Raw genomic sequence first — 27389 nt, 5'->3', positions numbered from 1 at the left:
TCTTAAGGCTCTTGATTATTAAGTTAATAAATCAAATATACACAATGATTAATAAAAAATGTACATATCTACACGTTCTAAATTCATAAATTCTTCATATTGGTAGCAACTGCTGACATCAAACCCTCTCTTCTCCCCCGCAACGAAATAAAAATAAATAATAAAGTGGATTTTTTTCCTTTATTCGACAGTAGCTGAAGTCTAAAGCTGAAAAGGCACTTTCTCAAAACAGAACTAGGAGGAATCGAACGCAGACAAAAAACCACAATCAGCTCTAGTGTTGAACACGTCGGGTAGTTCTAGTCACTCTACAACAATTACACCAGAAGCCTCGAACATTTGTCCAAATTTAAAAAACAGAAAAGGAAATGAAATGCACAGGAGGACACTTTTGCAAGTAGTTCCACTGTGAAATGTTTTCTAGTGCCTTGTTGTGTTTCGTTTTCCAGCCACCCAAAGCAACCGTCACTGCCAGTGTAAGCCAGCTTGTCAAAACTTAAATTAACACGGAGAACATCGGAAAATACTGTGTGTGTGTGTGTGGGGGGGGGGGGGGGGGGGGGGGGGGGGCACATCTGGCACGAGCGTGCACGGGCCACACGTGCCGGAGCGCCCCGGTTTCACCCACCACCTGGGTGTGAAGGAATAAGGCTTGGTTGCACGGCAACACAGCTGTCTGCTATACAATATAGTCCATCCTGTTTATGCTGTTTGCTGTCTCCAAGTCTCTGTTGTCCTGTTTGTTAGTCCAGTTAGGATGCTTGGACGTCGGGTTAGAAGTGGAGATGGGGACCTTCTCGTCCCTCTCCACCAGTGTGTATGCTGGCTGTTTGGCAAAGCGGCCCTTCTGCAAGTGCCTCTCCTTGTCATCCTCATCCCCTTCGGAATGATTTGTCCGTATTTTGGCAATGATCGAGTTCTTGTTCTCGTAGTCTTTGATGGCCACCGTGAGGCCCACGTGCTTCTCGATGGGGTTCTTGATCTGGTTGAGCTGCTCGCGCACGTTGTTGGTCGTGCCGTCGTCGGAGCCGTTTGGCGACGTCCCGTTGTGGTTGCTCTGTTTCCGCCGCCGCCGCATGCACCACAGCAGGATGCAGACCAGCACGAGGGCCCAGGTGACGATGAAGACTGAACTGAGGAGGGGCACTAGGTAGTCTGGTGGGAGAATACGGTCACATGTCAGAGAAATGCCAACAATTAAAAAGGGCTGATTATTTCTTTGAGGATTCAGTGACTTTTGGTTAGAGCCGCTTCGTTATCGGAAACAAAATATTTAATCAACACAGGATAGACGATGCGATACGCTACGATACTCCAGACGATATCTGCCATTTGTAATTGGAAAACTCGGGCTTCTAAAACACATCCAGCGTCATCGCAAGATCTCGTGGTCCCATCAAAACTGCTGCCATGTTGCAGTCGGAGTTTAAATTGCACCACACACGCACGCGCACGCACGCACGCACACACACACACACACACACACACACACAGAGAAAATATTTGAATGTAAATGATCTAAAACAATAAATCGATACACTACTATCGATTGAGTATCATAAGATGAAATATGATATTTCGCTGCATCTATATTTTTACATACTGCAGTACAGCTTACCAAAATAAGAGTATGGAGGATAAGATAAGAGTGTGACCCGTTGCCAAACCTTCCACCAGATGCGTGTCTTCTACCGTAACAGACGCGTTTTACCCTTGAGCGCGTCCCATCCCACTGCGAGTGCTTCAGACGCAAAAGCGTTCCACGCAGTCAGTCCCGCAAAATTTCAAGATCACGTGTGACCAGCAGTTCACGCAATAACACGCGAGAAGAAAGATGGCAGCATGTATCCAAAAAGATCTGGTTTATTTTCTGTTCCGTTTACCTCTGCTACGGAGGCGTCGTGGGTAAAGACGTAGCGCTTTACTAACTAAACACCTGGAAAACGGTACGTCTTATTTTGAAAGATGCTGGATGTTTTACGCTGCTTTTGTGTTAGACTTCCTGTTTTGGCTCGATCTGAACTGCTGCACCCGACTTTTTCTGGATGTGAAAAAAACTCAAAAAGTAAATTTAGCAGAGTCCATCGACTTTAGCGGCGGCTGATTGCTGCGTACTTCGCTTCGGACATCGCGCAACACACGTTCAGCTTTAATTTCAATTCAGTTAAAGCGCCCAACCACAAGTCGTCTACTGTAGGCGCTTTACACAAACACTCCAACCGAGTTCAGTTCTCTGACTACCGTATTTTCACGACCATAAGGCGCACCTAAAAGTCTTACATTTTCTCAAATGTACACCGCGCCCTATGGTGCGGTGCGCCTATTGTGTTGTTGTGAGACGCGAACGTAGTAGAAGACAAGGGGCGTGGCGTGGACATTTGTCGCCTCCCGTGTGTCCAGCCCACAACTCCGCTTTTACGTTGCCTATTAACAACATTTAAAAACTGGGGTGTAGTTTATAATCTCCTTTTTAAAGATGAATTGAAACCGAAACTCAGGGAGGCGGAGTCTTGCTGCTACAGCGTCCCAAATCAGACCTGATCTAAAGACGTGGATACGCGTCCGTGGACCCCAGAGGGTTAAAAAAACAATTCAATTCACACGATTTTCTCAGGCCTTTTAATAACACACATATGATTTTGTTCATGTGGAAAGTTCATGTGGTTAAATCCACCAACTACCAGTAAACACATTCTGAACTTCAACACAGCGCATCAGCGCTTGAAGCGGCGCTGCGACCCAAAAAGTACCAGAACCGCTCACGGCGCATGCGCCGTCCTGCATCAACGCCACTCGCTCGCTTTTCCCTAATAACACACGCTGTTCGTTTTTATTTCTACCGTTTTTTTACTCACAAAGATTGTCAAGAAGGCGTGTTTGTCGTGTTCATGTCAAATTAAACTGATCACAAAACACAGATTTACTTTCTTTATTTCGTTTCCTCATCCAACCCCCATAAATCCCCGTGTGTCCTCCTGCAGCACTCCCGGTGTACGCCGGCTTTAGTAGGAGAGAGACCCGCGATTATCGCTTTGTCGCGCATGTCTCATTGAAAATGAATGGAGGAGAGGCGAAGTTGCCTCCCGTGTGTCGAGCCCATTAGAAGAGCACGAGCCGTCAGCGCACGCAATGAGGAAGTGCACGTGCACTCTAAACCAGGTCTGACGCAGGACTAGACCAGTAAAGTGAAGCACGCTTTTGGCTGTTTATAATTTTCACAATGTCTGGTTTGCACTGATATGTTCCGAGTCCCGAGCCCGCACAGACGTTTTACCGTGCCCCGCCCTATAACCCAGTGCGCCTTTTGTATGTGTTAAATACCAAAAAGACACCTGTAACTGAAGCTGCGCCCTATAACCCGGTGCGCCCTATGGTCGTGAAAATACGGTAGTTAACTTTTGCAAGTTGAAATCCGGCAGATTGCGTCGAGTCACTGAATTGTGCCAGTAAAGGTGGTTTTCCAGCCTGAAGCAGCTGTGTGGAGCACGGTTTGAATCAGCCCATCGGAGTGCAGCTTTGTTCCCATGCCAGCGTCATGACGGAAAGTGGGCGATTTTTACTTGTGAAAAACAGCACGAGGTGATCCGTGAGCGGTGTAAGGTAACCTGTACGCTCCACAGAAACACAACTTGGCTGGAAAATGTTGGTCCTGCTGAACATTTTGCTCAGTTTTCTCTTTTTGTCAGACTGAACCAGGAAATGGCTGCAGGCAGTGAAACAGAAAGCAACAAACTCCGGAGCAACCAGTGATTCCGTCTTCTAGCCAATCAGCGGCCAGAACCCCGATGCTTCCCCGACTCAGCCTTGCCAGGTACCTCAACGGAGCGGGGACTAAAAAATAGGGGAGAAAGTAGAGGGAAAATACCGAACCGAGCCGAATCGGTCCGAGTTGCTCCTGGAAAACCACCTTTAACTTTACAGCACTCTCCATTCTAAACCAGCATGTAGTGACAGTGGAGAGGAAAACTCCCCGTAAACAGGAAGAAACTTCCAACCGAACCTGGATCGGTATGAGCAGCCGTCTACCGTGACCGGCACCTTCAGCACAAAGCTTTCTGATTTAGTAAAACCTAAAACATCCAAGGACAAATGAACGTCCAGAGCAGTTTAGCGGTCAACAAAATAAGCAACGAGTTTTTACTAAAGCAGAGAAAAGTTGCTATGGAAGCCTGGGGGTCCGAGCAGGCGGTGAGTACAGGAAGTGGACAGGGAACGCCAACGCTTGGAAGTAGATTTCTCTGAACGTCGTTCATTTAGTGAGTTTTCACTAGATTAAACTGAATCTTGAGCGACGAACAGGAAGGAGACGCCGTCGCTGCTGACGGACGGTGGACACATGGAGTCGTGCCAGTCGCAGTACAATTATCAGCCGAGTGTGTGAAAGAAGAGTGACTTGGTTCATACCGGTCTTGCTGGGGCTCGGCACGCGGACTTTGGTGATGGCAGAGAGGATGGTGTTGTTCCCGCTGCGTTTGCTAACCAAGTCCATTATTTGGTCTGTGATCTTCTTGATGGGACTGTGGTCCAAACGATGATCGTCAGTAGACTAGACAGAAGGGAAGACGTTTAGAAACCCTTTACTCCACAGAGTCTAACGTACACCACAGGCTAGGAATCAAATAGAAGCACATGGCCGACCGGGAACGGGAGGAGGTACTCACAATGCAGACGTGGATCTCGTTGCTGGCCGAGAACGACGGGTCACAGGTTATAGACACAGAATGCTCCAAGGAAAAGTTCTTGACTACGTGCAAGAGCCTCAGCTGCTTACACACTCCCTCCACGGTCAAACCCTGCAAAGGGAGACGAGGCGGCTAGCGTTAGCGCATATGGAAGCGGGGCGGTCGGGACTGGAAGGCGGACCGGACCGCTCGTCTGACATCACATCCGGATGAACTAAAGTTTGGTTCATTTGCTTGTCGTCAGGCTTGTGCAGTAACACGTCACTAGTGATCCTGCTGAGCTAGAATCAGCATCATCCCAAAACCACTTGGATTTAAAAGTCAGAAACAGCAGAAATGTCAAAGCTTGAGGGATTTAGACAGTAGCTTACAGGATTACATCCAACAAACATGGACTTTTTTCCTTTAATCATCCAGAGGGAGGTGTAAGCTCTCCCCAGAACCTGATCTCTCACAAGTTACTGCCCCATTTATTTACGAGTTTAAAAAAAAGACCCTAAAGCCTGCTAATTCAATCTTTTCCTCCGCTCTGGTGCCTCGGTTACTCACTGGAGACATGATCTCCTTGTTTAGGGTGAAGGTGATGTTGGCGCAGCTGTTGTCCTGGTAAGAGGAGCTGGGATGGCATTTGATGGGAGGCTGGGGAGGGTTGGAGCGCCAGCACTCCCCCAGCTCCACGCACGGCTTCACAAAGCAGTGGCCCTCCCTCAGAGGGATGCAGCTCTGGCCCGGCGGGCACCCGCCTCGGCCTTTGGCGCCAAGTTTACACGACCGGGGTCCACACCACACCTGAAGGGGACAAAAGCCAGTAGTTCATGCATATTGTTCATAACCTCAAAGCTAATTAAAGTTTCTCTATAAACATGTTAAAACAATATTTTTGCTGTCCAATAAAGTGGAAAAAGTGATTTAAAAAAAAAAAAAAAAAAAGTAACACATGCACCTGTGAGAGGGAAAAGTACACGGACCAGGTGGTAAAAAATGGAGCCTGGAGTCTACTGAATGGCTCCAGATCATTTTCACCTCCTAAGCCGTATCAGTGAGGCTCTATTGTGCGAGCGGTGGTGAGACGAGCACGATAACATCACCTGAAGCAACTCCGATAAATCACACATCTTCAGTTGACCCGGTTCGACGGTGGGAGTTTCCGGGTTTGGCTCCAGACACAGATTTATAATGCTGCCATTGTGTTGTGTTCCAAAGCCAACCGTGTCATCCCTACACAGAACCCGACACTCCCAGAGCAGCTCCACCCTGCAACACGGTGTTGTTGTGGCCCAGCGCGGCCCTCCCAGCCCACGACTGGAGAAACGAGTCACACCCGCCAGCTCACTTCGAGTCACAGACAACACTCGGCGGGAGATTCTGCACGCATGTTCTCCCATCGGTAAACGAGGCATCGCAGCTGAGCGGCGCGTTTAGTGCTGCTGCATACCTTTGTGCACACGACTTTCCCATTGGAGCAGTTACAAGTGTTGCAGTCCTCCTCCCAGGTGGCGCCATCGAGGGCCGCGAGTCCGTTAAAGGAGCAATGTTTCCTCGTCTCTGCGATGGAAAACGCCCAATTAAATACGCCTGAAAATGAGTCTTAAAAGGCCTTTTCCGGGAGACTGACCTTCTTGGCAGCGGGATCCCATCCGGTCTGGTGGACACAGGCAGCGGTATCCGTCGATCTCGTCCACGCAGGTGGAGCCGGACGCGCACGGAGATGACTGACACTCGTTGATGTCTGTTACAGGAAGGAGAGGAAAAAATAATCATGTTTGCTTATGAAATAAAGACACCATTCAAATATCGGGATAAGTAAATCAGCACACAAATCTAATTCTGCAGCTTCATTTGTGAAAACAAGCAAAGACGCTTTTAAATGTTTGTCCTGGACGTCATTAGCAGGTACGCGGGAGCTAGAGGAGCAGACTTAGCAGAACAAAGGGTTTGCAGTGGGAACGAGCGTGGCCATCTGAAAGCCTTCGAGAGGGAAAACTATCTGTAATCAGTGTCAGGGAGCGGGGCCGAGTAGCTGCTGGCTCGCCACGCTGGTTCACCCCAGGGACACCAGCGTGGCTCTGCCTGGCCCCAAGCCCAACCCAGGCCCGGTTCTAACTGACGGGCCCAAACTGGGCAAGGAGGGAGGGACACTCACTGATCCGACAGTCTGGCCCGGCGAATCCTGGGGCGCACTCGCAGCGGTACCAGTTGTCCCCGTCGACGCAGGTCCCACTGTTGTAGCTGTAAGAAAATAAACAAACGATGATAAAAACCTGGATGTTCTGTTTTCAGTGGAAGGATTTCAGCCATTTTCAGAGTTTAGGGGGTGCTCTGGGCGTGTGAAGCAGGAAACAGCCGACTGCACCCCCAGGAATGAAGGGGAGGGCAGGGCGTTTGCTCGGATCGCAGAGAGGAGGCATGCAGGTGAGGAGGTGCAGCTCGTTTACGTCTACAGGAAATGTTTGGCTTCCACTTACCAAGGGTGGGGACTGCAGTCGTTGGTATCTGAACAAGGAAGACAGAAAGAAAAAGGGAGTGAGAAACAGAAGAGTTCCCCTCCTCCCTCATGGGGGAGTGTTCGGAGCACGAGAGAGCACGCCTGAGCCTGCGTGTGCAAGGCCCGGACTCTGCACCGTCTAATTACCAGTAGAGTCAAGTCTCACCCTTAAGAGTGAGTCCACCCCTCCCAACGCCACCATACACCCCCCACCCCCCACATGAAGTTAGCAGCGGGAGGAATTTGTGTTTTGGAGAACATGCTTTCAGGGCACGGAGCCCAGGAAAGTCGGGGAAATAGTGGAGGGCTGCAGAACGAGCAGACATGTCACCGTTTGGACAGGAATGTTACGACAAGGGGGGGGGGGACATCTGTCTCCACTTTCCTCAGCCCTCTCCTCTCTCCTCCTTCGCTTTCTCCTCATGGCTGACAGTGAGACAATAGAGCTGCGCTGATGACCACACATTTAATAATAATCTCATCTGGATGACTTACTCTGAGTGCACGTGGGACCCTCCCAGCCTTCCTTGCAGACGCAGGTGAAGGAGTCTCCCTTCACCACGCAGGTGCCACCGTTCTCACACGGGTTGGGGAGACAACTCGAGTTTTTGGCTGCAAAAGTTAAAAATAAAATAAAAAGTGAGAATCCGACGCTCGAGGTGAGCACGGCCTCCTTTTTGTTCAGCCTTTCCTATTTTGATGTTGCTGTAATGGGATTTTAAGCGTGTATCTGTCAGACATCTGCAGATGCAGAAACACAAGCAGGCAGCAGGTAACGAGGGCGCCAGCATGAAAAAAATAAATGATTTTGTGGATCCTGCAGATCTGACAGATACCAGCTTTGGTCGTGTGAGTAAGCAGAAAAACCCGAACCATCGGGACTCACCTATGTTGCACGTCGTCCCCTCCCACCCCGGGGAGCACTTGCACTGGAAGGTGTCGCCCTCGTCGTGGCAGGTGCCTCCATTGTTGCACGTGGCTTCATCGCATTGACTCTCACCTGGAGGGGAGCGTTGACAAATTGCAGGATTTTAAAGGTGATGGATAATTAAATGCAGCCATGAGCGCATACCATGAGCCTGTATGGACAGACTACGTGGGTGTGGAGGAAAAAATAGCTTCTAAAAGAAGGCGGCGGCGGCGGCTCTTACGTGAGTGGCAGGTTTTCCCCTTCCAGCCGTTTTTGCACTCGCAGAAGAAATCAGACACCAGGTCTCGACACGTCCCTCCGTTGTGACAGGGGTTGGTGCTGCAGTCGTCGATGTCTGCAAACAGACCGGAGCGGAGGATCAGACGCGTGATCAGACTGAGGGATGCCTGGCTGCGTTTTGGGGAGAAGAGGGAGGCAGCGCTACTCACTGATCTCGCAGTTGTCGCCTTCCCAGCCGTCGCTGCAGATGCACTGGTACACGCTGACTTTATCGATGCAGGTGCCCCCGTTGCGGCACGGGTTGCTCTCGCAATCGTTGATGTCTGAAATGTTATCAAGAGGTCACAGATGAAGGAACCGCCGTTGCGGGGTCGGACGGACACGCGGCAGGCCAGCTTCTTACTCTCGTGGCAGTAGGTTCCTCTGAAGCCCTCCTTGCACTCGCAGCTGAACTGGCCCCCGGCCTGGCTCCGACAGTGCCCGTGAGGTCCGCACACACTTGACGAAATGTAGCGCTCTCCTCCCGGGGTGCTGTTGGACGCCACGGCGACCGTGCAGCTGTCAATCACTGCAGGATGAGGAGAAACGGTTATTAAACTCTGATTTATTCAACACCATTAGTCTCAGTGAGGAAGAGGCGAGAGAGCAGCCTTTTCCAGACATAAACTCTCAGTGGGGGGTGGCTGCTACGGAGATGAGCTGTTGTGCTTTCATAAGCAATTCCCAGTGATCTGTTTCAGAATGTGCTGAAATCCCCTCCTTCCCCCCCGTCTGATCGAGTTAGGCAAACCCGGTGAATTTGCTTCCCTGGAACCGCTTGTTCTTGCCAAGAGCCGAGGCGATCTCGCTGTCTGCTATCTGGCTCCGCGGTTGGTCCGCTCACTCAATTAACCGACGCACAGACGGAGCAGGAGGCAGCCCACCGAGCCGCTACCCAGAACACACACGGCGCCGCTGAGCGTCCGCCAGGTTTCTAAAAGGAAAAGCTCTGTGCTTAGGGGATCTGGGAGTGGGGGGGGGGTGTCATCAAACCTGCTCACCTTGGCCAAGAAACTTCATCACATGAAACTAAAGTGTTACCCTCATGGGAGAACGCGCTGTTCGGCGGCGCTAAGCTACCGGCTTTCAGGCGTCTTCCGTGGGAGAGGTTTACCTTTACAGGTGGTGGTGCGACAGTGGTCCTTCAGGTGGGAGCAGTTCTTGCCTTCGTAGTCCTCGGTACACACGCAGTAGTAGTCTGTGGCCAGATTGAAGCAGGGTGCGCCATTATGACACGGGTCGGGTGAGCAGTAGTCGATATCCAGCTGGGGGAGGAAAGGAGATAGGTGACGGTGACACCACAGTGTCCTCCACACAGGCCCAGCGATGGGGACAAGGCAGAGACATAGGACATGTCCTCTGAGTCAGGGCTGCAGCAGCTAGGGCTAGCTCCAGCTACCAGGCGTAGGAGTCTCACCTGACACAGATTTCCAGAGAAGCCAGTGAGACACAGACACTGGAAGCCGTTCACTTCGTCCTGACACCGGCCGCCGTTTAGGCACGGCGAGCTCGCACACTCATCCATGTCTCGCTCGCAGTGCTCGCCAGTGAACCCCGGGGGGCACGAGCACCGGTAACCGTCTACCAAGTCCTGAGAGAGAGAGAGAGAGACTGGGATTAGCGGCTTTAAATGGGTGGAGTTAGCAAAATAACTGTCAAACAAGTAAACGGACGACAAAACTTCACTTAGGTCGGATTCAACCTGTTACGGCAGCGGTTTATCTAAACCACCGTAAACGTCTCCAGCTCCGACAAACACACAAAGCAGCCATGCCCGATAGGGCCGGACGACCCGTCGTACCTTACAAGTCCCTCCGTTCTGGCACTGGTCCTTGCAGTCGTTTATATCTGCACGGGAAAAGCAAATCAGCGGGGTTAAAACCGAAGGGCTCGACTAAAGAGCTCGTGTTTGAAAACAAGTCTGCGCTCTAAGCGGCCCGTGCTCGGGGCCTTTAAAAACAAAGTGGGGAGCAGGAGAGTGCAGCGCGAGAGCTGGATGACACGGCTGCAGAACAGAGCGTTGAGCAATCCGGTCGACTGCCAAGTGAAACTAGAGGCAGGATTGTTTTGAGCCACCCCTAATCACCACAGCTTTACACACACACACACGCACGCACACACACGCGTGTTTTTATGGGTTTGTGTGGACTACGTTTTCTGAGTTGTTTGTATGGACCCTGACTTCCACTATAGCCAGAATGGTGCAAAAATTATGTTTAACTCTAGGTGGGACAAAGGAAGCTTCCTCTAGGATTTTGGTTGTGTGGACCGGGTAAATGTCCACACAATGTTGGTCTCCTGTCAGGGGTTGGTCCACACAAACCCATAAAGACAAGTGCACGCGCACACACACACACACACACACACGCACACACACGCACACACACACGCACACACACACACACACACAGGTCTTATAATCATGCAGCAGATGAATTTGCGCTCCAGGAAAAGGCTGCACCGGCAGACGTGGTTTGCAGCGTCACGCCTCGGCGTTGCAGCTGTAATCCAGCAGGGACTGACTGAATGGAACGAGCGTTGGACATGTGTCCTGCTCCACAGCTGCAGCTTTCAACTCACTGATCTCACAGTTCTGCCCCTTCCAACCAGGGAGGCACTCGCAAAAGTATCCACCAATCAGGTTTCGGCATGAGTTGGCGTTGACGCAAGGCTTGCTGTCGCATTCGTTGGCATCTAGAAGAAAGAGACAGAAGGGGTTAGTGATGTCCACACAGGCAGCTGACAGTCGTGAAGCTGTGGGACGAGACTCGGTACCTATTAGACACGTCTTCCCCATCCACTGAGGAGGACAGTGACACTTGTAGCCATTGACCAAGTCCTGGCAGGTGCCGCCGTGATTGCAGGGGTTCGGAGAGCAGTCGTCTACATCTGAGCAACAATGATGTCAGAAAGGGTTCACGCTTTCGTTTAAATGTCAGACTGTGTTTGACTCTTACTGATGGTGCAGGAGGGGCCGCTCCAGCCGGGCGCACACCGACACTCGTAGCCCTGGCTGGTTTCTGAGCAGCTCCCTCCGTTAGAGCACGGGCTGGACAGACACGCGTGCTCGGCTGAAAAAGAAAGACGGATGTTTCAACATTTCTTTTCCAATTCGTTACCATCAAGAGTTTGACTCCTGTCCTCACACCCCACCCCCACTATCTCCCTCTCTCATTACCCGCCTCAACAGAGCACGCCACCAGGAAATCATCTTTCATGCTACGCTGACCTGTGTAACGCACCGTGACTTCCCTCCGAGAGGCGGCACATGATGAGCGAGCGGCGGGACGGGAGTTTTGTGGACGAGCGCGTCCCAAATGGATCAGAAGTGAATGATTCACTCAAAGCATAATCAGGTGGTTAGGGTGATCTGTGGACAGTTGTGGTATGCCGGTGGGGGTGGGGGCTGGACTGCACCTTGAGGCCCCCCAGACGTCTCCTCTGGTGGACAGACTTTCTGCTACAAAAGGGGCACGGTCTTCTGACATCCCTGCAGTTAAGCTGTCAGCGCCTCTCGGGGCTCGGATTTAATGAGGAGGAAACCCATCATCTCCGTGGTAAGTGTTCACAGCAGCTGAACGCTACCCGTCTGAGAGGACGAGCCGCCTCTGGAGATCAAACCGCTGGATTACCTGTGAGGGGGGGCCCACTTACCCCGAAGTGGAAACAGATTATTGCGAGTTACCACCTCCTCCGATTACAAACTGGAGGCACCTCTGACCTCTGTCTGTGAGCTCGGTGAGCCCAGAAGCTTCCTGCTAATTGTAGCGGCGCACAGGAGGCCAAGCCTCATCTGGAGAGTCGGAGTTTTGTCTTCAACTAGAAAACGTCGAGACGAGAAAACTTTAGCTCGTATGAAAACGACTGGAACTGTAGAGGTGGCTCCGGGGGGCACGCGGGGATGCAAGCTGAAAGCGCCACAGAGAACCTGCTGCAGGGACCGCGTGAGAAAGGACGACACTATCGGAGCTCTGGCGCATCATTCGTAAAGTAAAACAAGAAAACCAGAAACTCAAACAGTGAAACTATGATTCTATAAAACACGATAAAAACCTATCAGAACGTGGCACCAACTGATGACCGCTCTACGCTGTGTAAGCTTTTTACGTCTGGGCAGTATGATGTCACGTCCAAACAGCACAACGTTCTCTTCCGTTCAGTTTCTACAGAGAGTATAAAAGGGAGCGCCCCTAAAGGCCACGGCAGGCGTGTCCTCGCCGTGGTGGACGCACCTGAATGTTAGAGTTGGACAGATTGTGCTGAGTCAGCGTAGGTGTTTCTATTAGGGATGGGTGGAGGCAGATACCGATGTTGTCAGGCCGTCTGTGGGCAGCCCTGAACAACATTAGCTTCATAAATGCTCCAAAATATGATTTAAGTTTCTTGATTCTTTAAAAATGAACTTTGGTTACTTTTTTATTTTAAAGCGGAGTTAGCAGATCTGCAAAACAAGCTAGCTCATCCCTCCCAAAACCTGCATCGGCAGAGGAATCGAGAGCGCGCTCAACACCAGTTTTCTAGGTCCAATAGCCTTCCGTTGTCCGTGACCTCAAATGGTGCTTTTCTTTTTGGGACTCTGGTAGTTTTCCCTAAAGCTGAAGTGGTAGCAGCCGGCCGTTTCTCCTCTGATATTACCGAGAGGTGAATCTTTCACACCAGAGGTTTTCTGTTGCTTGATGCAAAAGCGCGTAACGAATGAACCCAGGGAAGTGCCGCGGTTCAGTGAGACCGGCAACCGTCGGTGAGATGGAGCCGTTTAGACGAACGCCAGAGAACCACTTTATTCCTCCTTTGTTTTGTTTTAAATCTCCATTAAGTATTTATATGTGTACTACCTTAAAACATTGTTAAGAGGCATGAAAAACGTTATTGTATCCTTAATACTGTGTAAAGTTGTACACTTAAACAGGCAAATAAGGCAGAAAACGTCAAAGTATCGGCCAAAATAATCAAATCAATCAATCGGCAGCACATATCCTCCATCGGCTGACCTCTACGGTATTGACAGACAAACCCACACGGGTCCAGCTCTAGTTTGTGCTGCTGCCGGCCGTCACGCTCACCTCTCTCACAGGTGGCTCCTGAATAACCCTCAGCACAGGTACACTGATACTTGTCAGGCCCTGTGTTGATGCACGTCCCTCCATTCAAGCATGGCTGGTGAGTGCCACAGTAGTTCAGATCTATGGGGGATAAAACAAAACAAAAGCACATAAGTATGGGAAACTCTGCGTGAGAAAAGATGAAACGGAAGAAGAAAAATGAACCTTTATCACAAAGATGGCCGCCCCAGTTGGTTTCACACAGGCACTGCCACGGCTCGACGCAGGTGCCGTGGACGCAGCCGGGGTGAGGGATGCACTTGTCGCAGTACTGACCCTGCCAGCCGTATAGACAGCTGTCACACAGAAAGTCCACTGTTAAACGGCAAAGCCCAAACATTCACATGAAATCCACAATCGCACAAAAGCCTGATTAATCCCCGCGGAGTCTCAACATCTTAATATCTTAATCTCAGTTCAGATTCCTTCTTAAGAAATAATCTGGGAATAATAAAGCAAACAAGCGCCGCCCTGAGCTGCGGAACAAAAAAACAAAACAAAAGAGGCTGTGTTCTCGCTAACGCACGACTAGACTGAAACTTTAAAGACCACAAATGAGTTTTAAGCAGCAGCTTGTTTAATAACGCTCCAACCCAAGGAAACGGGAGAATCCAGCTTTTCACCAAACAGAAACCAGGAAAAACCAGTGAATTACAGTTCCAGTGGGACCTTCAGTGTGGCTAACGGTTAGCATGCGACCAGACGTTCCCTTTAACAACGCTATGCCTGCGGCTTGGCAGTGAGGACTGCTCAGCCCTCCTCTCAGCTGTTTCCCTGCTGCTCGTCCTGGTTCCCATGACTCAGTAGTCAGGCTCGTACAGCAGAGGAGGAGAAAACACAGCTCGCTGACCCCTCAGAGGTCCAGAATCACACTGATAATTCTGCTCAACAACAACAACAACCCAGCTCGGCTGAGTCGAGGTGGCGTTGCAGCTGAGCGACAGGAAACGGCGTGTCCCTCTAGAGAGCTCCGCTTAGCCTTGAGGAACAAGCAGACAGTAAAAATAAACACGCTTTGACGAAAGAAGAGGGAGGTTATTTCACTGACAAATCACAGATATTAATTCTTGTCATAATAAAGACGAGATGGGAAAACACACTGAAGCAGCAGCATCAAAGACGACGGCGGCTGCCCTTGCCTGGAGCCAGAGGCTGCTTTGCACTGCTGCGGTGGGAAACGGCTCACCGACTACAATAGCAGACTCAGGGCTTCAAATATAGCCACACCTGTCAGGAGACTACAGCGATTCACCCTCCTCTTCTGCCAGTGGCCACACAAGCTCTTACAAGAAATGTGATTAAGTCAAAAGCTTGGGGAAAAACAACAAAGCTGCTGTTCAAAACAGAACAAACACGATCATCCCTGCGCTTGATTTACGGCCAAATCAGACAAATAAGAAAGCAACCAAAGCCCAGGACTGTGGGAAGAGTTGGACCGAGCAGCGGTTTGCCTCCTCCTCCAGGAGGAGACACAAGTGTTACTGCCCAAACGCAGATATCCATCTGCGCCTGGCCGTTTCCTCTGGCCGAGTGCATAAACAGCATTAGGAAGCCATTAGCAACACAAACGACACACTTTAAAGGCTCATCCCAATGTTACATGCCGTTCTACTGAAAGGGCTGGCTCCATTTTAGGGCATCGGATCGCAGCGGTGGAGTTGCGTCTTTTCCTTTTTTATTTATTTTTTTTACCGTGTCCTGTCTGGCTGTGAAGCAAACAGAATTGATGTCTGAATGCTGGTAACAAGCCTTACAGATTTACTCTCAGGTGGAGCATCAAAGCGTTTGCTTTTAATGTCACGCCTGATATTTAAAACTTTATTGTTATTGTTGTTGAATGCTTGTAATTCCGACCAGACACGGAAACAGAGGTGAAAGAGAAAGGAAAAGACAAAAGATGGGGGGGGGGGGGGGGTCCCACAAAAATAAACAAGAATCTGCTTCTAGACCTGCAGAAAGACGAAAAAACAACAAAAACAATGGGACACAACAACAATACAACAGGAGCAAGCTATCACTGCGTCAACTTGATGGAGGAATATATAATCAACATTGTTTAACTGAACAATCACACGATAATAAATCACAGTGCATTAAGTGCCAACCACAGCCTTGAGACATGTGTTGAACGTGCCCAAGTCCATACTTATGAGAGCACCATGTGAGCACCTGTGTGTGTACACGCGCTTGCTTATGTAAGGGTTCTCTATAGGAGCGTCCAATAGAGAGTGTGAGGGACCACAGATCCGCCCCCCAAAGATGTGTAGGAGACGGGGGGAGCTCCAAGTCCCAGAGATCCAGGAGCTGCCCCAGAGCACAGGAACCCCAAGGAGACTGCAACCAGAAAAGCCCCCGCCCCCCTCGAGAGGCACAGAGGGTCGCCCCGGTAGGCCACAACCAGCAGCCGGCAGAGTCCCGGGAGATATCAGTGGCAAGCCCACAGGCCCGCCCGCCGCCTCCCACCCCCTAGCCGGCCGAGCCCGGGACCCAGAGGCGACCATCCCTGCTGGGGACCCAGCAGAGCCCAGGGACCCAGACCCCACCAGGCAGCCACCGGGATTGGTCAGCCAGATGCCAAAATTTTAAACCCCCTGACCCGGGAGCCATGACCCAGGCAGACCAAGGCACAACCCCTCACACCAGGTGTGGCAGGGGGAGGGGAGACGAAGATCTATATCATCAAAAGAAGTCCCAGGAGAGGGGAGGAGTCAAAGGTCCCACCTGACATATACAGTCATACACAAACACAGTCACACACTCTCTCCCTCATGCTCACACATACACATACAACCCAAGACTTACAAAAATGCACGCCGGACACCCACTCATGCTCCCCATACACACCCTATTCACTCTGGTCCCGGTACTGCTGCTTATGGGGTACAACCATCACTGGTTACCAGAGTTTGACCCTTTCTGCTGGGGTGCTGATGAGCAGGCTCCCCCGCCCAACGCTGAGCACAGCAACCCACCACCCCAGACCCCAACCAGACGGCCAGATCTCCCTCCTAGCTTCCAGCCCCAGGAAGCCAAGCAACAACAGAGGTGGCCAAGACCCCTAGTCTCCCTCCGCCTGCTCCAATATGGTGTTGTGTGGTGATGAGGTGTATTCCATGGCTGTGGTGAGCGGGCAGTGCGGGCATTGTCTGGCCTATGCCAGCTGACGCCACCACACCACCCCACTTGCACCCACAGCCCTCGGTGTCTAAGTGCGGTTTAAAATTGGAAGTGGGCACCGGCCCCCGGGAGGAGGCTGAGATATCCCCCTGCCAAATGCCGTTGAATGTGCTCACTCCCAAGGCCCTAAGTGTGTGTTTGCATGGAATGTCGTTGGTGGAAGTGTTTAAGGTGCAAATAAAATTGGGGGGCAGGTTGCCACAAGAATGCGGAAATGGGGTCCATACCCGCACTCTCTGACTTGTCCACCCCCCAAGGTCCTATGTGTATGTTTGTGTGATGATGTGAGGGAGCAGGAGGAGCGAAATGTGTGGGGATGGGGAGGAATGGCTGGTTGGGCTTAACCCTCCAGGGAGCCAGCTCCCCCACTGGCCCCAATAGGCACCTCTGTTGTCAAACTGCCACCCAGGGCATGGAGACCCCAGCCCATCCTGCCAGGGCCCAAAGCAGCAGCATCACAGAGCCTCACGGAGCCCGAGGGCACCAACCCAGCCCCACCCCAGCAGAATATCTATGCCCATCCCTGCATTTGCACAACTTCCAGAATATATAAGACATAGGACATCCAGGTAAGGTTGGGTCCTCCCCCTCCCCTGTGATGGGACAGCAGAGGAGCCAAGGTCTACCCGAGGCCCCCGAACCCGGGCCAGGCACTGCTGCCTGTGCCTGCCTTCTCCCCGGCAGCATACGTCAGGACCCGACCCCCAAGGCCCCGCCCAGATCCCCCCACGGGGCCGGCCACCCGAGCCCCCAGGCCCCCACCCAGACCCGCCCAGGGGCAATGCAGCTGCCGCGCAGTGACCCATGGCCACTGCCAAGACCTTCAAGGGGCCCCACTCACAACCGCCAGTAGTCCACCCCCTGAGGCAACCCAAGCACCTCCAGAGGGGGGCAACAGCCCCCCAGTCCCAGAGTCGCGTCTTTTCCAGCTGTGACTGAAAACCCACTGCGAGGAGAGATGGAGCTTTTACAGATCTCAGCATCACACGGAGCTACAGACACTTACTTGCATCCACCCGGTTCCTTGCACGACCCGTGTTCTGCGCTGCAGCCTTGTCGACAAATCGCTAGAAGAAGAAGAGCAATTTTACTATGACAGGATTTCATTTGCATATGGTAAATTATATTATATAATTGATCCATGTCTGTATGAATAAGCACAGCTGCTGAGAAGAATCCAAAAATAAAGCAATTTTAATCAAAAGCTACCATCTACAAAAGTCTATCGGGTTTAAAACATCTTTCCTTTTCCTAAAAGGTTAGGAGAAAACTAAAAAGTGAGAGAAGTTACGGCGAAAGCCCAGAAACATCCCACAGACGGTGCATCAGCATGACTCACAGATTACAGTCTGGCTGGCAGACTTGCTCCAGCTGCGTCAGCGCAACTCACCTGTGTTGCAGTCGGACCCAGACCAGCCTTCCAGGCAGGTTTTGTTTCCGTTGTAGTCGCACGTGTAATGCCCAAAGAACTCATCCCGGGGTCGGCAGAACTTGTTGCAACCAAAGCCGTAGTAGTGCTCGTCGCAGCTGACCCGGATCTGGTACTCGAACTGGGCGACCGGGCCGTTGTGAGTCAGCTTCTGCCAGTGCGGGCTTGGGTTGATCATGCCAGAATGAGAGGCTTTCTCTATCAACCTCCCATCTGCACCTGAAACCGGACACAAAAGCGTTAAATTGTTTGTTTTTTCCCCAACCCCTCTGATAACACAAGTCTTCTAAGGTTTGGGTGAACAGCGGCGTGCAGCGTCATGGGTGTTGCAGTGCTTTCCACCATAAATTGGAAACCTCAGAATGAAAATAATCCAACACAAATTGCAGAAGATCTCTGAGATAGCAGATTATATGTAATTAAATCAAGTATGTGAGCTCGAACGGGTAAGAAGTAGAAGGTGGAAATGCAGAAAAGGGAAAAGGATGCCTTTAATGAGCACTTTAACTGCTTTTTTTCTCACGCTCCCCGTCCAGCTCTGCCTGCTTGGTTTCTGAGCCTTCGCTTTACAGCCTGAGGATAATGCCGGTCTGTGATGCTGCTCGCTGCATCTGCTCAGGCGAGGACAGAACCGCAGCCACCATTAATTACAGTGTGAGGACACTGATGCCTCAGTCGCTGCCGGGAGGCCTGCCAGGGAGCCACTGGGACTTCTTTCGGCCTTCTTTGTATGCAAGTTTGTAGCTGGCAGCAGCAAAGAAAGCATTTACACGCCTCAGGTGCGTCTCTCTGCAGGTCTGAGAGGTTACAGCTCAAAGTGGCTAAAGTCTGCAGCCAAGAGTAAACACTCCAACTGAGCAAACATGCTCGGGCCCCATCTCCCAACACGGAGCCGTCAACTTACAAGCGCGGCACTTTAGCACCGCTCGTTCACCCCCACATGCAGCACTCGCTACCTGACGTCTAAATCTCTCACCTGGGAGAGAATGAAAAATATGCCAGTCATTATTCCCTGCCACTCGCACGGGCAGGGGTCGCTGACCGCGTGGCGAGTCGCTCTGCTTGTTTGATGTGACGCAACGCAGAGAGCGGTGTGTGTGTGTGTGTGTGTAGGGGGGCCTGTTATTTATTTACTGGTGTGTGTGAGGATGGCGGTGGGGAGCGGGCTGTGGCGGAGCTCTGAAATCGCAGTGCCCGGTAACATTTCGCAGCACTCTGGAATCCAGAGCCGGGCCGTGTGGCATTTCTCTACCGACTGCTGGCCTGCGGTGCGAGGAGTAGCAGAGCCCTGCGACCTGCTGCCTGACCTGGAGCTAAACGGACGTCAGACACGCCAGAAACCCAGCTCCACTCTCAAACAGAAACTCTTACATGACACATCTTAGCTAAAACTCGTAGATGAGAGGGAAGGTGCTTATTTTAGCAAATGCACTTTGATTTGTTTGGTTTAGAAATCTGTTGAATGCTCAAGTAGCTTCTGTAAAAGCTGCGAAGCCTTTTTAAAACACTTAATGAGATGGTATTAAAATATAACGTTAACAAAATACTATTGTGTTATAGAACCAGTTGAAGCTAAATGTTGTATAATGTCCCCGTGTTTTGTTTAAAGGTCTCGTTCCCTGAGAAACCGAGTCTACTTGTTCCTGTTTTAAACCAGCTCGGCCGCTCTTAGCTGCACGAGCACGCTGAACATGAAAATGTTCTTCCTGCATCAGCCGCGGAAAGGAAAAAGACGGGAAAACAAACAGCCCAGGAAATGCCCGCTTCTTCTACGTCACAGGAGGAATTAGCATTCAAGGCTCCGCCCACTTTGGCTTGTGTTTGCCATTTTTGTTTAGCGGCCAGGAGAGCAGAGTGCAACTTGGCTCGTAGAAGCTAACCATTAGCATTAGCAACTCCACAATATGGCAACGTGTTCGAGGTTGTGTTGCATTTTCACCCAAGAAACAAACGAACCGAGGCAGCGGAAGAGTCGCGTTGCTGTTAGCCAATCAGCGGAGAGATGTCCAAATATCATGAATATTAATGAGTAAAACTTATAATCCTGAAATGCCCCCCCCCCCCCCACACACACACACACACTCACGCCTGAACAAACTACCACCTTAAATAAGAGCACCAGGAGCAGACTAGAGACCTTTAACTTCCTCCACCTTAATCGTATTTGTTTAGTTTAATAATCGCGTTAGCTGCAAAAGCCATTATCTACTAGAGTAAAGAGGAATAGACTCAGTATAAATACACGCTTTATTAGGAGTCAGTTTAAAGTCCTTTTATTTACTGCTCAACTTATTTAGTAAAACTCAGTAAAGAGAGAATTTATTAATGACTAAAGTTTAGATTTTGTTCAGAGCTCACTTAGCTGAAGGCTACCAGCGCCGTGAGCTAACCCGACGGGGCACTCAGAGGTTTAAGCAACACAGAACGTACATTCAGGAGGCTTTTCACACCCGTGCCTTAATCGTTCTCTGAGGAGCGGCAAATATATCAGAAAAGACCGAAACCTCGTAGGGCTCGAGCCAGCGTTGGACGAGGCCCTGCCCTCATCTGGGATCACCACACTGTCTCCAGCCTGACCACCAACCAGCAGAAATCCCAGCAGCGGCCAGATCTCAGATTCAGCATCGCGTTACCGCAGAGTTCTTCCCACATTTGTGAGAAAGAGACAAAAAAACCTACTGCGTCTTTCAGTAGTCGGCCGCGTTCTCCAAATTCACCTGAGCCAGGAGGAACTTTCATCTACAAGAACAGGTCAGAAGGCCTCCACCCCCTGTCAGGAGACCGCAGGCTGGCACCAGGGTGGATTCTAGGTTGCACGCCCCAGAGGCAGTGAGGCGGTGTGACCCCTGACCCCCACCTGCCATCAGTCATCCACTAAATAAAAACATTTTTTTAAAGGCTGGTGCAGGCAGTAACTCTTCACAGCATTCCATGGCTTCCAAAAAAAAAGAGCTCTGCACTTTGACAGCAGCTTGTCAGCAAGCTTTAAATAGCAACACACACACACACACACACACACACACACACACACACAAAATGGACCTCAAAGGCGGAAGACAGGGGTTCAGGAAGAATAAACTTCCCTTCCTGACCTTCAGCGTAACGTCTCCCTGGCGCTGCTTGGAGGAAACACCAGAGACAGTAAAAAGAGGACGACCGGACACAAATACTCACCACTCGTTTCATTGTTGAAGTCCCAGGCCTCCACTATCAAAGTGTAGGACCTCTGAGGAGGAAGAGAGACACACAAGCAGCGTTAGTCTGTCATGTCTGCGTCGGTGCGTTGAGAGAAAACACATCAGAGATGAACAGAAATACCGTTTTTACCGCTTTCACACGAATCACCAACAGATTTGAAATGAATACGCAGGAACGTTTCCTTGTGAGAGGTTCGCACGCTTCAAATCACAAAGTATAGAAGACTGGATAATTATCATCAGTCATAAGTCAGCCAGGTATTAAGTTACAGGAACCAACTTATTCTCTTCAAGTCTCCAAAGGTACAACGACCCGTTTTCCACCAGATTACCCGTCTCCTCGCTGACATTTTACAACAGTTCTGAGAACTACTGAGAGTTCAGTTGATCTGATTAACTAAAGGTTAAACTTGAGGTTTCTGCAGAGCAGCGCTCCAGCTGGATTTCACTCAAAAGACTAAAAACCGTCTGAAGGAAACCCTGCAGAGCCAAAGGAACAGAGTTTTACAACATTTTAATTTTATGCTGATTTCAAAGCGTCTGGCAGAGTGCTACAAATCCTAAAGGAAGTCTAGGAGGAAGTGCTCGAGGCGCGACAAAAAGACTAAAAAGAGCATGTGATGGACTGAGTGCTGCACCGCGACTGGCTCGTCTAGAGTTCAGCGCTCCCAAAAACGCTTCGTCTCGTTCAGGGTCGGCGGTGATCACACCGGTATCCACTTACACGCTCGGCCCTACCGGCAAAGCGCGGAGCACGGGCGACGTGAGTGCAACTGCAAGTCCACAAAGAGTTTTTCTAGAAAACAAAACGAGGTCTCAGTAATTTCAGCTTGTAGCCGTGCTGCTCGGAGACATTTCAGAAACTCTGCAGGGCCACTTTGCTGTGATGACTTCATGGTAAACAAACCTGCTGGAAGGAAAACCCCTGCTCTCACTCCAAGCAAAAGCAATTACGGGGGTATGACTCACTCCCGAAACTTTTTATTTTGGGTTTCTTTACAGCTTCACCTTGTTTTCTCAGGCATTCAACTTTCCATTATACCAGAAGACATTTGTCTGATCCCCTGCCAGTCAGGTCCCAGCAATCAAGCCATCAATTACCTAAAAATGCAGCTTCCACTCGCAGACGCTGCACTTTTATCCACGATTCATCACCGGCTGCAACACTGACTTCAAATTAAGTCATCGGTAATGAGATACCCAATCATCACCCCGATGCACTCTCTGGCTTCTCTTCAAGCGTCAAGTCCCATCAGGTCATTGCTTTGGTGTCCCAAAGCTTGCTTGATATTAGAGGTTTAAATTTCCAGCCTAAAGAGCAGCACTCGAATGCATCGTCACAGCTGATTTCACTGCGTGATTTCAGGAACCTCCAAGCTAAAGACCAACAAAACAACTCATGCGTGTGACAACCGTGCAGAGGGACGTGACCTCATCCTGAGAAGAGGAACTCAAAAGCAACACGAGGCCTTTCATCTGTAAATCTGCTCATCTCTGTGATGGTAAACAAGCACACCAAGTGGAGAAATGCGTTTCCCACCTTTCAGGTGAGTTTACTTCCAGAGATTGGAATGATCAGTACATTCAGTTTGTTCCTTTCTTTGCAGAAACACTTAACTGTCAGTTACACTGTGAGCAGCCATGGATCCCTGCCAAGTGAAAGTATCAACAAACCTCGTTCACCTGCCACACACACACACACACGCACACACACACACACACACACACACACACACGCACACACACACACACACACACGCACACACGCACACACACACACACGCACACACACACACACACACCATTAGTAGTGGAAGACGAAAAGCTTATTGACCCGATTAATTAATCCCGCAATTTGCAGGCGCCTTTGGTCTTAATGCCTCGGAGGCACATTGACAGAAACACACCCATGTCTTTTGCGTGACTTGGGCTTGCCTCGACATGGAGAGCTTTTGCAGCACAGCATGGCTCAGGCTCATAATTCCAGCTTCAGACGTGTATATTTTAAATTCTCAGAGGTCGCATCACCGATATTGGGATGTTCCATTTAAGACAGAACAGCCGCTTGGAGATGGCGAGAGTGAGCTATTACCCGTCCCTTCATTCACTAACACTCCATAACTCCTTGGCTCTTATCAGCTTGGGACCATCTTGCCACTGCCAGGTTCACTTTTCCCAGGCTCCCAGCTGACTCACCACTTCTCTTTGAACTTCTCTCTCTCTCAAACACACACACACACACACACACACGCACGCACGCACGCACGCACGCACGCACGCACACACACACACACACACAACTAAACAAGACACTAAAACAAGACACACCGCAAACATGTTTCTCCCAAGGCAAAAGAGATAAAAACACGAGCAAGACAAAGGATGGAAGTTTGTGGAGTTTAGCCAAACAAGCGGTAAAGTTAGTCAGCAACAAAGTTATCCCAAACTACTGTACGCCATGCAGCTCGAAAGCAAGCCCGACAGTCAGCGAAGCATCAGAAGCTATTACGCAGCATCGCACCAATTAAGCACTACAAGTACGTCATTAAAAAGAGAAACGACAGGGCGAGGTACAGAGAAAACACATTTCCTGTCCCTATTCCACTTGAGTAATCTGCATTTAACTGCCACATCAGAGCAGAGTACATAAAAAACATATCATTACTCCCACAGCAACCAGTAGCGATTATCCCCAAGGCTGAGCTGACTATTGTTTTTTTTGACACACCTGATTTGTGTTCTCAGACTGCTCTGACTTGTCAACAAAAACCAATCACGCGGTTATAAAACACGCCCAAAAGTCTGGGAGCTATGGCGTCATGTGTTCAAGGAAGGACTGCGTGATTTAATTGGATAAAGGAAAGACTGTGAGAAAGAAAAATGAAAGTCAGAGAGAGGAAATGATGAAGTGAAGCTGTTCGATCTTCATTTGGAGAGCAGAGAAGTTTTCTTTTACAGGTGGGAAAATTTGCTGAGGCGGTCAAAAAGGCAGGAGAACTTCCATCATTGCTGAGTCTACGACAACTGCTTCCTGTTGCTTGCCCTGCGTTGGCTTTACAGCTGCACCACCTCCATTATGCTCCATAATCCTCACTGTAGTCACCCAGGGCACACCATTGTCCCCAGTTGATACACCGCGAGGGCCACTGGGCCCTCACTCCTCTGTGGAATAAAAGCCCCCCCAATGCAGACACTGTGAAACCATGCAAGTCTCTCAAAACCCTGGTTTGCTTGTGTTAAAGAGGTCCGGCCGACATCCAGTTCAGCTGGACACCTGGCTCCTGCCCTACCTGATCTAAAGGACATGTGTGCAGCCTCATTAAGTTCAGCAGTGAGTGGGTGGCAAGGTTAAAGCGATGAGATGCCTGGGGTCCAACCGAGCGTGACTTAAACAAAGCCCTCGGCCTGGACAGGAGGCCAACTTCATGCAGCTCACAAGAGAGAGGATGAAGGGAAGAGGAGGGATGGGGGGGGGGGGGGGGTCTTCGTGAACTCCTAGTACCCAACAACCCAACTGCACCACACTGCCATCTGTCCACAACAGCCAATCAACCGATGAAAAGGACAAAGAGTGATATCATACCAAACCTGACGATTGTTAATGTGCACTGAAGTAAAGCACGAGAAGTGAAGGATGGTCGAGTGTGGACCCCCCTTGCTCGAAACTCTTCTGCACAAACGTGGACAAGAACATCCTTGCTTCGAGAACACCAAGGTTAGAAAGTGAGAAGCTGAATAAGCAGTTTTCAAACGCAACATGGGACCAAGTCTCATCTGGCTGCAAGGGTTCATGCCAGTAATGTTGCCATGGAAAAGAAATGGAAAGCAGCCAATGAAAGTGAAGTGAAAATAATAGATTACCAAATTGCACGCTGGGAACGGGAGAATATCTTTTTACTGGAATTTTATGGAGAAACCCCCACACCCATAAAAAAATTAAATAAAAAAACTCTGAAAACTTGATCTGTTCTACCTCACAGGTACAACAAACAAACCGCGTCATCGGAGAACAACACACGGTTGTCCAGATCTTCACCTCACTTGAACCGCCGCTGTGCACAATAGTTGAGAAAACAAGAGCTTAGATCAAGATTGGAGGTAAAAATAGTCTTGATGTAACTGGACACACATACCAGCGGACTGTGCCTTTCAGCTATCGGACACAGTGGTGGAGTTGGTGGGGCCAGTCCGTCTGTGCACGGTCCTTTATTCACCTCATGGAGACAAGCTCCAGCATGGCAAAACCCCCCCTCACACAAACACCCAACACTTGTCAAACCACATCTATTTACCAGAGGAAGAGGAGCTGGTTTTTATCCTAAAAATGGGAATTTAAACTTTTCCACTTTAGCTTTAAATCACATAATATTATTCTAAAAGAACACAGACGGGCAGTTCAAGGCCCGATGGGAGGAAAACACTTGCACCTGGGAAATTAGCTCACATAATGAGCACACCCGAAAAAATAAAACACTTTCTGTCCACTTTTGTCAGAGGGGGGGGGGGGGGGGGGGGGGGTTGACTGGCAGTGATTGCACACAACTGCCCTGCAAACAGACTCGTTTCTCTACTTGTTAGATTTCTGCAGAGCCCGCTCCACTCGCACTCACCGGCCAGGCGAAGCTGAAGGGCAAAACTATCCTGGACTTGTCGTTCCTGACAGAACTCCTGAACGCAAACGTATTCCCTCCGAGGACAGGCGTAGATCCCACTCCGAAGCTGCAGGGCCCCGCGGCGGACACCCTGGACTGGTATTCCTTCAGGCAGACTTTAAAAAACGTATCGCACTCGTCCCGCGTGCACTTTCTATCCGCGGCTGTCCGCGTGCCGTCGCAACACCCGCCGCTCAGCAGCTCCCCGTTCACATTGTGCATCGACAGGATTTGCAGCTCGAACTGTCCCGTTCCCACCGACACCTGTTGGGCAGACAGAATAAAAACAAACAAATGTTAGCTTGTTTAAGCTAACGTGAGCGGAGCGGCTGAACCGCGTGACCCCCTCACATACCTTCACGAGACAGCAGAGGAGTAAAAACGCAGCCGCGACCGCGCTCCGTCTCAAAATCATGCCTCCGGACTGCTGGTTCGCCACTCGCTTGTTAGTAGAAGTCCGGCCGAGACTCGGCACCACAGCTCTCCTCTGACTTAAACAACATGCACGAGCGGGAAGCGGCGCTTTGAATCGCGGGTCATAGGAGAGCTCCCGAGCGTCTGCTCTTCTTCGGCTCCACTTGTTGCTGGAGAAAGTTTAAACAGCAGCCATGAGGCGGCCGAGCCAGCGACTGACGGACTCTGACTGACTCAGTCTGAGCAGGAGCTTCACTAGGAGAGGGAGTGTCTGCATATTCATGAGCCGTGTAAGAAAACACTCCCTCACTCAGAATAATCACACGCACGCACACACACACACACACACAAACTTTGTGATAACATAACTTGTTTGTTCTTTCAATGCTGTGAAAAAGTTCGTATTATTTTTGTTTGAGTTACTCTTAAAATGTTTCAGATCAGTAAGTAGATTTCAGTATGAGCCCCAGGGGCGGATCTACACGAGGGCAACTGCCCCCAGCTCTAGATCTTTGCCCCCCTAATTTTACGCCCTTAACTCATTCACTGCCAGTGATGACTGAAGTCATCATTTGCGTTATTTTTTTTTTTTACTGTGTGGGCGTCAGAAAGAGCCCCCGCACTGTGAGAACAAACATCTCAGCTCTAAAGCCGATCTTCATCCACATACATCACACGTCACGTAATCAGGAAGCAGAAAATCTATGTGTTAGGAGGTCGTTTTGGGCCGCTGCTGTAAAAAAAAAGGCGCGAATCGGAAAAGCTTCTGCCGATCACAATTCGACAACGGATTATGAAAGAACGGATAACGCTCAAAACGCTCGGATTCTTCCTGATGTAAGAGGTTAGTCCCCTCTTTGTTTTGGTTGTTTTGGCGTCGACATCATCCTAGCGCGCAACATTCTGTGACTTAAAAAAAACTGTAAAAACGGTGAGAAACGCTGGCAGCGAAGGGCTTTACCGATCAGGGAACGGCTGGCAGTGAATGAGTTAAATCACACATTAAGCTCTCCTAAAAGTTTAGGCAGAAATCAATCCTGTACAGTAGTTCAAACTGAGAAA

The 27389-nt window shown here is 50.2% G+C and overlaps 1 protein-coding gene across 1 annotated transcript; it reads right to left on the bottom strand.

Moving 5' to 3' along the window:
• Positions 1–578: 578 nt before the first annotated feature.
• Positions 579–26551, bottom strand: jag1b (jagged canonical Notch ligand 1b). The gene is made up of 26 exons (XM_015943994.3): positions 26269–26551; positions 25872–26177; positions 21239–21290; positions 18026–18283; positions 17642–17702; positions 13624–13754; positions 13420–13539; positions 11314–11427; positions 11132–11245; positions 10937–11050; positions 10158–10204; positions 9774–9947; positions 9471–9621; positions 8721–8885; positions 8527–8640; positions 8319–8432; positions 8054–8167; positions 7663–7779; positions 7148–7175; positions 6826–6911; positions 6298–6411; positions 6118–6227; positions 5232–5471; positions 4662–4793; positions 4405–4546; positions 579–1155 (listed from the first exon to the last, which is right to left on the bottom strand). The coding sequence occupies exons 1-26, from the start codon at positions 26326–26328 to the stop codon at positions 680–682; spliced, it is 3654 nt and encodes a 1217-aa protein (XP_015799480.3). The 5' UTR covers positions 26329–26551; the 3' UTR covers positions 579–679.
• Positions 26552–27389: the final 838 nt, after the last annotated feature.

This window comes from Nothobranchius furzeri, chromosome 12, assembly GCF_043380555.1.
Source record: "Nothobranchius furzeri strain GRZ-AD chromosome 12, NfurGRZ-RIMD1, whole genome shotgun sequence".
NCBI classification, from domain to species: Eukaryota; Metazoa; Chordata; class Actinopteri; order Cyprinodontiformes; family Nothobranchiidae; genus Nothobranchius; species Nothobranchius furzeri.
This window is presented reverse-complemented; position numbering and strand designations above follow the sequence as displayed.

What these genes read in the sequence shown, in the direction of transcription:
- jag1b (XM_015943994.3), bottom strand. Translation starts at nt 26,328, where the DNA reads ATGATTTTGAGACGGAGCGCGGTCGCGGCTGCGTTTTTACTCCTCTGC. An exon ending in GGGATCCCGCTGCCAAGAAG is followed by an intron (nt 6,228 to 6,297) that starts GTCAGTCTCCCG and finishes TTTCCATCGCAG; the next exon opens with AGACGAGGAAACATTGCTCC. An exon ending in GCCGAGCCCCAGCAAGACCG is followed by an intron (nt 1,156 to 4,404) that starts GTATGAACCAAG and finishes TTCTCCCACCAG; the next exon opens with ACTACCTAGTGCCCCTCCTC.